The sequence below is a fragment of the Haliotis cracherodii genome, unplaced genomic scaffold, assembly GCF_022045235.1.
Source record: "Haliotis cracherodii isolate W230 unplaced genomic scaffold, xgHalCrac1.p SCAF_6, whole genome shotgun sequence".
NCBI lineage: Eukaryota > Metazoa > Mollusca > Gastropoda > Lepetellida > Haliotidae > Haliotis > Haliotis cracherodii.
Window position 1 is genome coordinate 29,076,969 of NW_027266319.1, and position 13,497 is coordinate 29,090,465.

A 13,497-nucleotide genomic window follows, 5' to 3' on the forward strand; every position below is an offset into this window, starting at 1 on the left:
CATATATATGTCCTAATAAATATTCGTGGAATGTCGAAATGTCTGTTTCACAACTGTGCGGGTTCACGTGGAGAGAGCTGGTTCTTCGTAAAATTACTGGTAACTTCTCTGCTTTACAAGGTTGATGAACATTATGCATAACCATAAAATTCTGTCTACCTTGAACATAATGATTTAGATTTGCAGGATTACCATTTTCCTGCAGCATTTGTACAAGTATTTAGATTCAGTACTTATTATGGCGAGAGTCAGTCTGAAAACAGTGTTATAGCCACCTAATCCACGGCTCCATTCAGACGAGTTCCCCGTGACAACGCTGGGCTACAGTGATACCTTGGTAATACGGAAGGTACCGTTCTCAGGAAGTCGACCGGATTAACACACATTTCCGGATTAACGAATCGTGCACGGAATATGTTCCCATGGATATATAAGGATGTTAATGATAAGATTATCCGGAAGTCGGGAAGGTTATTCAGAAAATTTAACATGCCCAGTGATCAATGTTAACAAGCTTTTGTAAAACCCGAAAACACATTATTTTGACCAGCTGTTTCGCGCACAAAAACAGCATTTCCCAATGTATAAATGGTCGTCTCTTACTGATCAACTGATCATTCACGCCTATTTAAAACCAGCTTCTAACAATCCCAATTGGATTCCATGCCAGGCTGAAGCTATTCCTCCAGGTGCATCAGGAAGTGAAAGAGGGTCTTTACTAATGACCATATGTGTGCCCCGGAGTTTCTGCAGGGCTTGTAGTTGCTGCTGTAGAATGTCCCTTTGCTTTTGTAGTCTTGTTTGCTGTTCCCTCAGCTGGTGTTGATGATCAATAATTTGCTGTCGTTGGTGAAGGCGGTTGAGGACACTCAGCTGTTCGTTCAGTTGATCGTTGATTTGCTGTTTTCTCATCTCTGCGGTCTCTGGTGTAGACTTGGTGACAGGTGTGGAACGAGACGTGTTATCATTCAACGTGGTTGTTGGGGTAGAAGAGGGAGCAATGCTAGTTGTTTCTACTCGCGTAGACAGTGTCTTTTGACCAGTTTCATGTCTGTTGATAATTTGACCATCAATAGCATCAACACCCCTGTTGTGAACAGAGTAGATAGCTGTCAGCTCTACGTTTGGTAACTCGTGAAGAGGGACAGCGAAGGACGATTTACGCTTTTCCAGAAGTTCGCTCAGTTTATTTCTTTTAACCCCAGGATCGCCTGTGATAACAGCAGCTGGGATGTCTTTGAGTCTGAAGTCCGATGAATTTGCTGTACTACTTGTGGCAGTGTCCGGTTTTGTAAGTGATGGTGGAACGACAGTTGTCATGTGAGACGTCGCTGCTTCTGATGACGTTGTGGTGGATGGTGTTGACGTGACCAAAGGTGAGTGCGCGGATGCCGATTCACTTCCGTTTTGTTTCACTGGCATTTCTCTTTTTAGATCATGTCCTGCATGCCTAAGAGGGGAGCTTCTATTTGTCTTATTCACTGAATTAGGGATGTTATCACCAGGTGAGACACCTACTATGGTGGATCCGGTTTTTATATTTTTTTTCAGAGGCATTGGTGGTTTGTGTCCAAGTTGTCTTCGTATTTGAGGCACCGACATTGTAGTACCATCACCATCATCAGCTCGTGAAGGTTTTACTTCTTTCAGAGGTCTGTCTGTGGCTGGGGAGTCTCTGTTGTGTCTGACAGTGCCCTGGAAACGATTAAGTTCCTTCTGTAGATTGTTCATGACGTGGTGCAACATCTGGGTATGTCGAACCACAGCATGTTGATGGTTTTGTACATTGCTGTGTGGCGCACTTGTATCATTGGACGTATTCGATGTTTTGAGCATATGAACTGAACTGTTAGGAATGTCAGCACTGCTTTTGACTAATGTTATTCTGGGTATTTCATGTCCCCGTTTTGACGACTGAAACGCCCGCTCTCTTCGTGAAGGTCGTGTGTTGGGGGATGAAATATGTCCGTTGAATGAATCCACTATCCTTTGATCATAGTTAACCAACTTTACATGGATTTCTGATAAAGGCCGGGTCTGTTTATGGCTTCTGTTATTATTCATAGGCGCAGAAATCCACAAGGGTCGTGGAGCAAAGTTGATCATCCTTATAAACATTTCTGAAATTGGGCGTTGTACTTGCCCAGATGCTACACGTGATACAGGTATAGACAGTGTCATCGTAGGTGCCTGTGTCGTAACTCGTGACAGCTGTGGAATGAGAAGAATTCGGATTATTTTATTTAGATCTGCCGCTGTCATGTTCGTATGAGGCGTAATGGTAGACAAAGCGGAGTAATTACCCTCGGATGTGGCATTAATAGAAGTAGTTGAGGTAACGCCTGCCCGGGTTGCAATGCTGACACTTGTTGTGGTCTGTTGCCCTTGAGTGCTTGTGGGAGGTGTTGGCGCCATGTTTAGCCCAGAAACCTTAACATGTGACCCTTCAGGAGGAAAGGTAGATGTACTATTGACAGATTGCAACTGCCTTTCTTGTATTTGTTGTGGGATCTGAGGTTGAACATACTGCTTGGTGGTGGAGCTTGTGCTGCTCAACCAGTGTGGTCCTGTGCTGAACTCAGCAGCTCCTGGGGGTATTGTTGCATATTCAGCAGGGACATTCCACGTCTGTGTCGGATACTTCTGCTGATGTCTGTAGTATTGCCTAGTCTTCATCTGCATTTGATAGATCCAGTTTGCTCGTGTTGTTGGGTCCATTGCCTGTAGTTGAGAATAAGCAGATGGACGGATCATCCCCCATGGAATAACATGCTGACTTGGCAACATACGATGTTGTTGAATTGGCTCGAATTGAGACATTGATGAATTTTGTTGAGACTGCTGATTTTGGTGGCTTGCAAGCATGGTCTGAAATGTTCTTGGATCAGACTGATGAATAACATCTGGTTGATTACTGTTCATGCTTTGGTCGGTATGCATGTATTGTCGCTTGATGGCTTGCTGGTCTTGAAAGTTGGGCTGCCAACTCTGCTGGGGGAATGCCACAGATTGAACATTACCCACAGATGCTGTCCCACCTCTCTGGTGCCATGCATTATGGTCTGTAACGGATGGTTGTGGGTCACCTTGTAGTAGTTCCCTTGTCCCCTGAACTGGAACAGTCCTGGGAGTTTGGTCTGGCGTGTAGCTTCCTTCTTGGATTGGTATGGAACTTGCAGGGTTACCAGAGAATATCATTGAACCTTGATCAGGTACACTGGGTGCAGGAGAACCAACTTCTGGCCTTGATGAACCATTAATATTTGCTCTTCGATTTGACCGCAACTCGCCTTGCCACTGAGATGGATATACAGGTTGTGCTTCTAGTTTTCCAGCCTGCGGTCCTGTTTCTACCTGGCTGTTTACATCCGAAACTTGGTTACTTGTGGGATCTTGAACGGTCTGCGACTGTTGGACACTGCTTCCTTGCTGACGAGCCACACTGCCTTGATTCTGGGAGTCTACAATGCCAGCATCACTTCGAGTACTCATGATCCCTGGTTGGGTTTGAAGTATAACTCCAGGATGATCAGGCCCATTCCCGATTCCAGCGTGTGTTTGACGATCAAAGGCTCCTGGCAGGCTCGGGACATTCATCATCTCAGTTTGGGTTTGATGATCATTCAAAGCTCCGGACCGTCTGGGGGGATTCATAAGCTCGGCTTGTTGATAATCCATGAGTCCCTGCTGAACCTGGGCATTCATAGTCCCAGGTTGATTTTGAAGATCTAGGGCACCAATGTTTTGTGGGATGTCATACTGGTTTCCCCAGGGCGGGGCTGGGGCCTGGGTGGCGTATGCGCCGAAGTCACTGAAAAACCCTGGGTAGGTACCAAACCAGTCTTGTGTCCTCGTCTCTGGAGACAAAACAACGGAATCTGATAAATGCCTTGCTTTTAACGAAACAGAAGATACAGATTATCACTGATATGGAGTTACATCGATAACATTTTCTGAACGGCCATATCACTGTATATCACTGTAACGTTTGGTTACATGGGTATGGTACTGACAGACCAAAGGTCCCGCGACCAGAGGATTCTGGCTTGGCTAAGGTAAGTAACTCTGAACTGAAGTTTTGAACAAAAGTAAACATAGAGATGAGACCTTATTATGATCCTATATAAAAACAGAATTGGACATGCTGAAGAAACACGTTTGGTGAAATGTAAAATATGAATTACAATGGCATGTTGGGGAATACAGCTTTCTATGTTGTGACATACAGCTTCACCACTTCCTCCCTTAGGGCTGGTGGGGTAGCCTAGTAAAGCATTCGCTCGTCTCGACGACCCGGGTTCGACTCCCTACACTATGTGAAGCCGTTCACGGCCAGTAGGCTGCCCTATTTTCTAAACGCGGCGCAGAAATGTACCCACTTACCCATTCTTCACATCTTACCGTCAACTAACCAGCACAAACCAAGGCACACCAGCACCAAGGATGGCCACGAGTGACTTCCAGGATTCATCTAAAACATGGCCGGAATATTTTTTTCAGGAAAACAATATAAGCATATGTTAGGCAAGCTTTATTTCAAGAGAACTTGAAGTATAACTATATCCGTGTCCATTCCGCAGAAGCAAATAATCATTCATACAGGTACATGTATATTTATCTTATCAAGTTTTTATTTTGTTAATAAATCAGTTCGGGTTGTAGAATTGGTCGACTAACGGGATCATTTGGTAAGGGTCGCTGACAGGGTTTATCCATTCCATCATAACCCAATTAGGTAGATCGATGTTCATGATGACAGTCACTGGTTTGTCTTATCCAGACTCGATTATTTACAGACCGCTGTCACATAGTTTGAATATAACTGAGTGCGGCGTTAAAACAACAAAGAAAACAAATCAACAAACTCTTTAGTGGTGTTTAGTAGGCCCCACACACGAAGGAACAGTATTTCCAAAATGTGTTCATGATTGCAAATGAACATGTAATCCGAGGTTCATATGACATTGGCAAGTCTTACTTGCTAGCTAAATTAGCACATGTCAGCGTAACACATTAGACGAAGGAGTGCATGGATATGGGCACGTGATGGCGGAACTGACGTTCATAAGTGTATGAACGACACATTTAAACGTTCATGCGTTTTTCACTACACTGTATTCTTGAAATGACGAAAGGTTTTTAACGCTGACGGACATATTCCTGAGGAAACTCCTGGGAATACAGAAGCATTGTTTCCTATCATTTAGATCAATCTCGAATTCAGTGTTTTAGCATTTATGAGAAAACTCATAAGATAAGTTTGACTTCTTGCCCGCACAGGAATGGCCTTGTTTCGACCCATCGTAGTAAACAAAACCGATGAAATTCACTTCCAATAATCGATTCGATCCATGTCTGTGGAAAGCAATCTCCCTCAGTATCTGTTTGACACATCTTAATAATCCGCCAATTGATCAATGATGACCAACATTTGTAATCGCCACAGAATCATTAAAACATCGGAAATCTCTCCCATTATGCGTTTATCATTTTGGCGTTCTATACTTCATTGCGTAAATGTATTACTATGCGCTGTCAACTGTGACCAACTTACTGAGGCCGTTCTTAACAGACCTTTCTCATCTAATGACGAAATCATTTGAATCTTTTTGCTGTAACCACACTGCAAAAGATGTTATCTCTCCTCTTGAAGAACTCTTTTATTCCGCGATACAGCTGCTAGCTGTATGGCTCTCAGTGTAAACATGAAATAAATGACATGCTTGAAATTGTGTCTACATCCTTCGCTAGTATACTAGGAACAATATTTAAGGGAACCCCCGAATCCCAATCTCAGTAAGCACAATCCCAATAACACGTCAAAATATTGGGACAATAGATAAAAGCGACAAACCCCTTTCCATTTTCACAAGAAATCGCTGCCAAAAGAGTCGATTATACGATTCCGATTATATCACGAGTATGTGTTTATGAATCACAATCAGATAGTGATGGTACCTGGTGTTCGCGAAAAGGTGAACGTATCCTGCCCCACCGGTGGGACCCGTCACAAACACATGCAAAGGCAAAACATTTGTTTGCCTGAAAAAAGACACAGGAACATATGGTACCCGTCACTTTAGTGAACAGCATTGGGCATCATTTCGTCACTGGTGTGTAAATGTGGAAATGTCCTTTACATGTCTACCATAAAACGTTTTGTAGGCTTTTGAAAGGCCTTGATCAAATAACTTCTGAGCAAGACGCTCTTTGAAATCTTCGTGGAAAGAGCATGCTCGATTGCACCCTCAAAAGCATTGAAATAAAGACACCTAAGGCTGGAGCTGCTGGAATATCGTTCGACATGATCGGAAAGTTGACTATTTGAAAATTGAAGTCATCCAGTTGTGAGACTCTTGTCACTTTGGATTATTTTACATATATCTATATATATACAGACGAGGCGGCGTCACTTGTTTCCTTTATTTCCAGTTTAGGTGTGTAAATCAGTGGAATTGGCTAAACGATCGTTCTTGAACAAACACGATTAGGTTTGCGTTTAGGATCTACACAATGTACATGCATATACGTCAATGAGTGGAATAAAAAATAAATGTAAAAGGTAAATGTGCTTCATATAAAGTTCAATAAAAAATATTATTTAGTCTGAAATTAAATACCGCATCTTTCAATACATATTCACGTTGACATCTCCATGACTTTCAGGTCGTGATTCACAATTTGCACGTGTATGCTCAAGCAAGGCACACAATTGGGATGTTTGCGTGTTGATTGGGAGCATGATATTACACACGAGGATTTTGAACTCCACACAATGATTGTTTAGTTATCAGGTGCATATAAAAATACTTCTGTTTAACCGTAAATCACGCATTTCAATGTTCATCGATAAACATCATCTCGTTGGAGACAAAGGCAACACGTAACGACAAGACAACTATATTGGGTTGGTGCATCGGAATCGATACCAAAATGCCATATTAACAGGTCCAATAATTCGTGGGTTGAGACCAATTAATGGTAGAACCGTACGCAACCTGTTGAGGGAGCACAAGATCCGACCCCAGCATCCAGTGATACGCCAAATTTTGCTTCAACATCACTGTCAGCCATGCCTAGCTTGGCGTAGACAGCATCTGAGGTTTAGAAGACAAGGCTGGGATAGTGTACTTGACGCAGATGTGTCGTTCATTGGCCTACAGGCATCAAGGAGAACGTTTTTGCGACGCTAGCGTTTATCATTGTCGTCAGTATCGGTTGTTTCTCCAGACAAATCACCACTAGACAATGTCTGGGATAAGATAAAACGACGCCTACGACAGGACCAGAACCACCCGGTAACGATAGCTTAGTTGGATCATTCTTTGGTTGACATTTGGGACAACATTCCCCAAGATGTCCTCAATGCGCCGCCGCTGCCTCGTCCGTTTCAACGCAAATTGTGGTCATATCCGATATTGAGATAGTCAGTAGAGTTGTTACACCTCTCCTCTTATAGACGTTACATTGAGTTTTGTCAATGAATTTGTTACGATAAAATATTGTTCAGACGAATGACCAAAAATTATGTTGTTATTTTCAATGACGTAACATTTACACCACTTTACATGAAGCACAGTTACTTGTTTCCGGGAGTATGTAAGCTGAATTTATCCTTATTTAATAGATCATCAGTTATATTTTCAAAAATGTTTCAGAACAGGGATGTGACATATGTCATCGCCTCTTTGTTTTCCATATATTATTCTATTTTGTATATCTTTTCAGAGAGCGTTCATTTCAGGTGATGAGCTTGTAGATATGTAACGCTATTTTAAACGATATTTGTATACATGTCAACAAAACTGTCTCAACAATGTCTGTATATATTAGTAAACGCCTTCGGCTATGTAATTAACTCTTCACTCGTTCTTACAGGTATGAGAATCCTCAGTGTGGTAGCCCGTGTCTTCGCCCCTTTGAACTTTATACAAATTGTCAAACGTACCTTGTGCCGAGCAATTTGGTGTTCTTTTGACAGAGGGGGGCACGGGTGGCCCAGTCGTCTAAGGCGCCGCAATTCGCTGTGCAGAGTTGAGTCCCTTGGCCACGCCAGAAACCTATGATTGCGGGTTCGAATCCCGGTTCGCCCCGATTATGTTTCTAGGTTTGTCAGTACCATGCCCGGGCTCGTGGGTTTCACTGAAGTGGTAAACGTCTAAGACCTGCATCACTTCGGGCTTTCCTCCCACATTAAGCTGACACGCCGTGATATAACTGGAATACTGTTAAAAGCGGCGTTAATATCCAACTCGCTCACTCTTTTGACAGAGTGATGGTAGTTTTTCTTTTTACTTTCATTTCCTAAATGAGATGCACAACAGCAAAGGGAAAGAGTGAGTTGGGTTTAACGTCGCATTGAACAGTATTCCAGTTATAACACAATGTGTCAGTTGAATGTAGGGGGAAAGGCCGAAGCGGTGCAGGTCTCAGACGTTCACCACTTGGTGAAACACACGAGCATGGGTATGGTACTGACAAACCTAGAAACATTATCGGGTCGAACCGGGATTCGAACCACAATCATAAGTGTCTGTCGTGCCTAAGGGACGCAACTCTGCACAGCGAACTGGATGAAACGTGACCTCTAAAGGGAAAGACGATTGTGATGAAATTCTTTTACCTAAATATCCACAAAACGTCTTAATGGATGATGACTATTATCATGTACGCCCAATGCATTTTCCCCATGAAATGTAATAAATTAATATTAATTGTAACATGATTTTGGAAATTATTTAACTCTTATTGGTCAATCAAAGGTTTCAAATCACTATAACTACCTCTGATTGACAGCTGATCCAACGACCGCATCACGAAGCTGATATTTATGTAAACGTACTTTGTCGCTAGGCATTTTGAAATACTCATATGTACAATTATATGTTACAAGACATAGTAGCTGTTACTACAACATTCAAAGTAGACTGGCAATGCGTTTTTGAAACTGACTAAGAGAGTATATTTCAACATTTATGGAAAAGAGAACTTGAAGTTTCACTGCGCATTCAGTTCCAATTTCAATTTAGCGCGGCCAAAGTATTACAGTGCCCAACTATTCTTCAAATATAAAACCAATCCTATTAACTACTGCTGAGGCCAAGCAACAGCACAGAACAGCACAGCACAGAACAGAACAGCACAGCACAGCACAGCACAGCACAGCACAGCATAGCATAGTACAGCAGTAGTGAAAAGCACTGTAAACATATCATGTCATATTCTAAGTGGCCCTGACACATTCCAACACTACCTCTACTTAATCTATTACATCTGTAACTCAAGTGTCACATATCTTCTTATAATGAAAAACTGTTTTTATTGGATGATTAATTTCTTCAACCAATGACATTCAAGACAAGCGTATGTTTCAGATTCATACATACGAGACAGAATGGTCAAAAAAGCAAATTTGATTTTCACCCAACCATTTCATGATCATGTTTCAGAATCTTGTTTGTTCTGTTGCACCTGTATGCATTTATGTAACATAGTTTAGTTATACAAAGAATAATTTGCAGAATGCAATTTCCAAAGAACGTGTACATGTATGTATCGAAACAACAGAATACATGCGTGCATGTGTGTTTGGTGCACTGGTGCATAGCAAGGTTTCCCGTACAATGGAACAGAAACATTTGTGTAGTTTGTCAACCATATTTCAATCAGGGGTGTCACGATAAATCGAAATATCGATATATTGCTATTGGTAAGCACTAAAAGTCAATAAATCAATTGTTAAATCAGTTTCCGAACAATAGTATCGATTTCAGTTAGGAATATCGATAGTTTCGATTGTATTTACCATAGTTTTACAGTTTCAATGAAATAGATGCAATGCTGTTCAAATTTGTTTTTCTTTTGATCATGAGTGGTAGTAATTTACACATGGAAATATGGAAGTTTCTTTTTCTTAAAATATTAGGGTAAAGAAAATACAAATCAGTCATATCTCAAACTTTACTTTTTATTCGTTGTTATGGTTATCACATTCAATGGAAACTTCAGTTCCAAGGTTGAATTCAACTCTAAAATCCATCTAAAATGATACACTGAAAACTATCGATATTTATCGCAATAGTTGCTTGCAATATCAATAGTTATGGCAATAGTTTCTTTCAGTATCAATTATTATCGTAATAGTGATTTCCAGACAAATAATAGTCACCCCTAATTTCAATGTTAGAGATTGCAAAGAATTATTTTCTCTTTAGGTTTCATCAGAAAGGATAAACTGATCGCTTGATGTCGGTTGTCCGGAGCTTGAATTATCTGTACCCTTTCGACAAATTGCGCGTTTTGAAGCAGCGGCCTAAATATATATCCTGTCTCTAACATTTGTTTGTTTGTTGTATAGTCGGATAACTATATCACAGCGGTCTGTAAATTTTTGAGTATGGACCAGACAATCCAGTGATTGGCATAATGAGCATTGATCTATGCAATTAGAATATGATGGCATGCATCAACCAAGTGAGCGGGTCTGAAAACCCGATCCCGTTAGTTACCTCTTACGACAAGTATGGGTTGCTGAAGAGAAATTCTAACCGGATCTTCAAGGGGTTGAAAACTGTCTCAGAATGAATTAGCAAGTAGTCAAAAAGTCACTTTAATTAATGGGAGGGGATGTTTTCATCCTGGTTTTAATGATGTTCATGTTACAATAAGCAACCTCAAGTGTATGAGATGGGTAACAGTAACAGTATTTCTGTTATCTCACATTGTGTCAGCTAATGTGGGAGGAAAGTCTAAAACTGATTCACATCAATTTGCAATGATGCATCAGTATGGCACTGAGAACAAAATTCACAATAAGGTTAAACTGATGCACATCAATTTGAAATGATCTGACTGATCTCAGCATCAATGGTGGTATATTGAGCATAATTTGAGCAATTGGGATACAATGACATGCATTAACCAAGTCAGCGAGCCTGGTTTGGTGAAGACAAATTCTAAGCCGGATCTTAACGGGTATCCTATCTCTAACACAAATCGAAACCCCTTCCCCCACTTTTCTTGAACGCTATTTGAGAAAAGAATAAATGAAAAGTTAGATTCAGAAGAAAACGTGACAAGATCAATAAAGTAATGCATCTCCATTGGAAATGAGTGATTGTACACACACACACACACACACACACACACACACACACACACACACACACACACACACACAGATATAAGCTATACGCGGGACAGATGTGAGTTTGATTTCATCAAACGTTAACGGAAACGTAATCGCATGTGGCGGTTCGGTCATTATCTCAAACAAGGCAGTCTTAAAGCCAAGTACCGCGTGTGTCTGCTCTGGGCTGGAATGACTACTCTACACATCCTGCCAATGGAACAAGGGCCCTGAGGACGAGACCTTGTGGAATTGAAGCCCATTCTTCCTTTGCGTAATTCCTGCAGATTCTGTGGATGCTGAAAAATTGCGCCTGGTGCTTGCACAACCTGGGAAGCATACGGACTTAAGATCTCGTCATGATAACGCACACCTGGTAAGTTGCCCTGGATGTGAAAAATGTTTTTCATCCATAAGAAAGGGGTCCCCGCATCATAACACTTCTTCACTGAATTTGTCGACTTCTTGTAGATCCGGTACAACGATCATTCCGTCGCCAATACACGCCCTTAAAAAGGAAACGGGGTAACTACACCAACACTATGCCAACGTTGGGGAAACCACTGAAGATTTAATCGACGGCTGCTGACTTACGTTGTGGTAATATGACGCTTACGAGCCTCCATGATCGCACGTAAACAGTTATGGACTGCCGGTGAACTATGGGAATTGCACCGGGAAAATCTGGTGTACGTTGCAGTGAATGTCCTGTTTCGAAGGTGAAGGACGCTCATGTAGCGACCCTGACCTTGCCACTGTGAATCCAAAGCTAAAAGTCTCCCAGAACCGTTATTTCTCGCATTATTATTGTGTCTTGGCAATTCGATTTTAGAAAATTCGTCTCGTTAACTAAGTGATTTGTGAAAACGACATGTGTCATAAACTTGCCAAATAAAAATGTCACAAATGCCATGCCTTGCACGTAAAAACTGTTTTTCACTTCACTGAGAAAGCGAATTAGGATGGCAATCCTAAATTGACTATCAAATAAAACAAAATCGCTCACTGACACTTTATCAGTAAACAAGAACATTTTTATGCCACAGCTCCCATCCACAATTTTTTGAAAATATTGTTACCAACTATGCGATTCTTTTATTTGTAGAGTATACATAATCTGCCAATTTCACAAGAAATCCAATTGCAAGTAAACCGCGACCGCTTCGTTCAATTACAATTAAATACCATGGCCCGATTTCTGCCATGGACCAATCAAATTACACTCTTTAGCGAGTTGAATCCTTAGATTAGTTGAATGGATGCAGGATATTTGTCATGATGGAATGTAGATATAATACTCTGGATAGTCGAGGATGATAGACGTTCGATATATTTCTGTATGGGTGAGTGCATCACTGAGATTGGTTTAGCGAGGCTTTAAATAGCATTTCGCATATATAATGGCGTGTCAGCTTATTTAATGTCGGGTGAGGTGAGGTGAAATTGGGTTTAACGTCGCGTCCAAGATTATTGCACTTATATAGCGACGTTTTAATGTCGGGAAACATCCGCATGTGACGCAGGCCATCGATATTTACAGAACAAGTGAAACCGACGGCCACGGGTCTCACAAACCAAGGATCATGATCGATTGTCTTATCTTGGCCCCAATAATGTTATTTGTGAAATTGACCAATGAGAAATTAGGTGGAGACGAAACCGGAGTAGCCAGCCACGAGACGGTGTTACGAGATGTCTACCACTGTCAAGTAAACTCGTCATGACAGATGGATGAAAGCAGGCGACAACACCCACCTAACACAACGGTGTTAGGGTCCTGGCGCTCAAGAGAAAAATACTTGCACTTCACATTCTATGGTTACTCGTTTCGCTATTCGTGAATATGCTGAAAATGTATCAATACATGTTTTAGACGTGAGTAGGCCTGTATTCTTTAATCCGAGAGAAACGTCTTGACTACTTTCTCAACATAATTTTTAATTATCAACTTTTAATATCTACCCAATACCTTTATCCTTGTATTCTGACGTTACTTTCAACAAATATACTGTTTAATATCACTGACAAACACAGACATGAAAACTTACTTTGTGATGACGCTTTCCACGGCGCATGGGCGGAAAGATAGCATCACGTGACTTCCGTTATCCGCAATCAGCCTATCAGTTCGCTGCAGAATAGCCAGAACACACAGGAAAACATAACATCAATAGATTCCCCAGTTTTAAGACTTGATACAGCAAGAAGTTCGGATCACTTGTCTGATATTTCAGCATTTATTAATTTCGAGTCACCAGTCGTGTTGGCGAACCATAACGGGCGTCTCCATTAAGATGTCATCAGGCAATGTGTCATGATGAGAAATGGCAGGGAGGGTAATTAAAACTTTGTATGTGGAGGTAAAACCG

General features: G+C 41.4%; 1 protein-coding gene across 1 annotated transcript; it reads right to left on the minus strand.

The window, feature by feature from the left end:
• Positions 1–624: 624 nt before the first annotated feature.
• On the minus strand, positions 625–13,203 carry LOC139445622 (uncharacterized). The gene is made up of 4 exons (XM_071226791.1): positions 13,177–13,203; positions 4,402–4,471; positions 1,515–3,857; positions 625–1,442 (listed from the first exon to the last, which is right to left on the minus strand). The coding sequence occupies exons 1-4, from the start codon at positions 13,201–13,203 to the stop codon at positions 625–627; spliced, it is 3,258 nt and encodes a 1,085-aa protein (XP_071082892.1).
• Between the last annotated feature and the right edge of the window lie 294 nt (positions 13,204–13,497).

Excerpts from the sequence above, each read along its gene's own strand:
- LOC139445622 (XM_071226791.1), bottom strand. The coding sequence starts at position 13,203 with ATGCGCCGTGGAAAGCGTCATCACAAA. Across the intron at positions 3,858-4,401 it reads TTTGTGCTGGTTAGTTGACG|AGACGAGGACACAAGACTGG; the intron begins GTAAGATGTGAA and ends TTTTGTCTCCAG. Across the intron at positions 1,443-1,514 it reads AACCGGATCCACCATAGTAG|GACATGATCTAAAAAGAGAA; the intron begins GTGTCTCACCTG and ends TTAGGCATGCAG.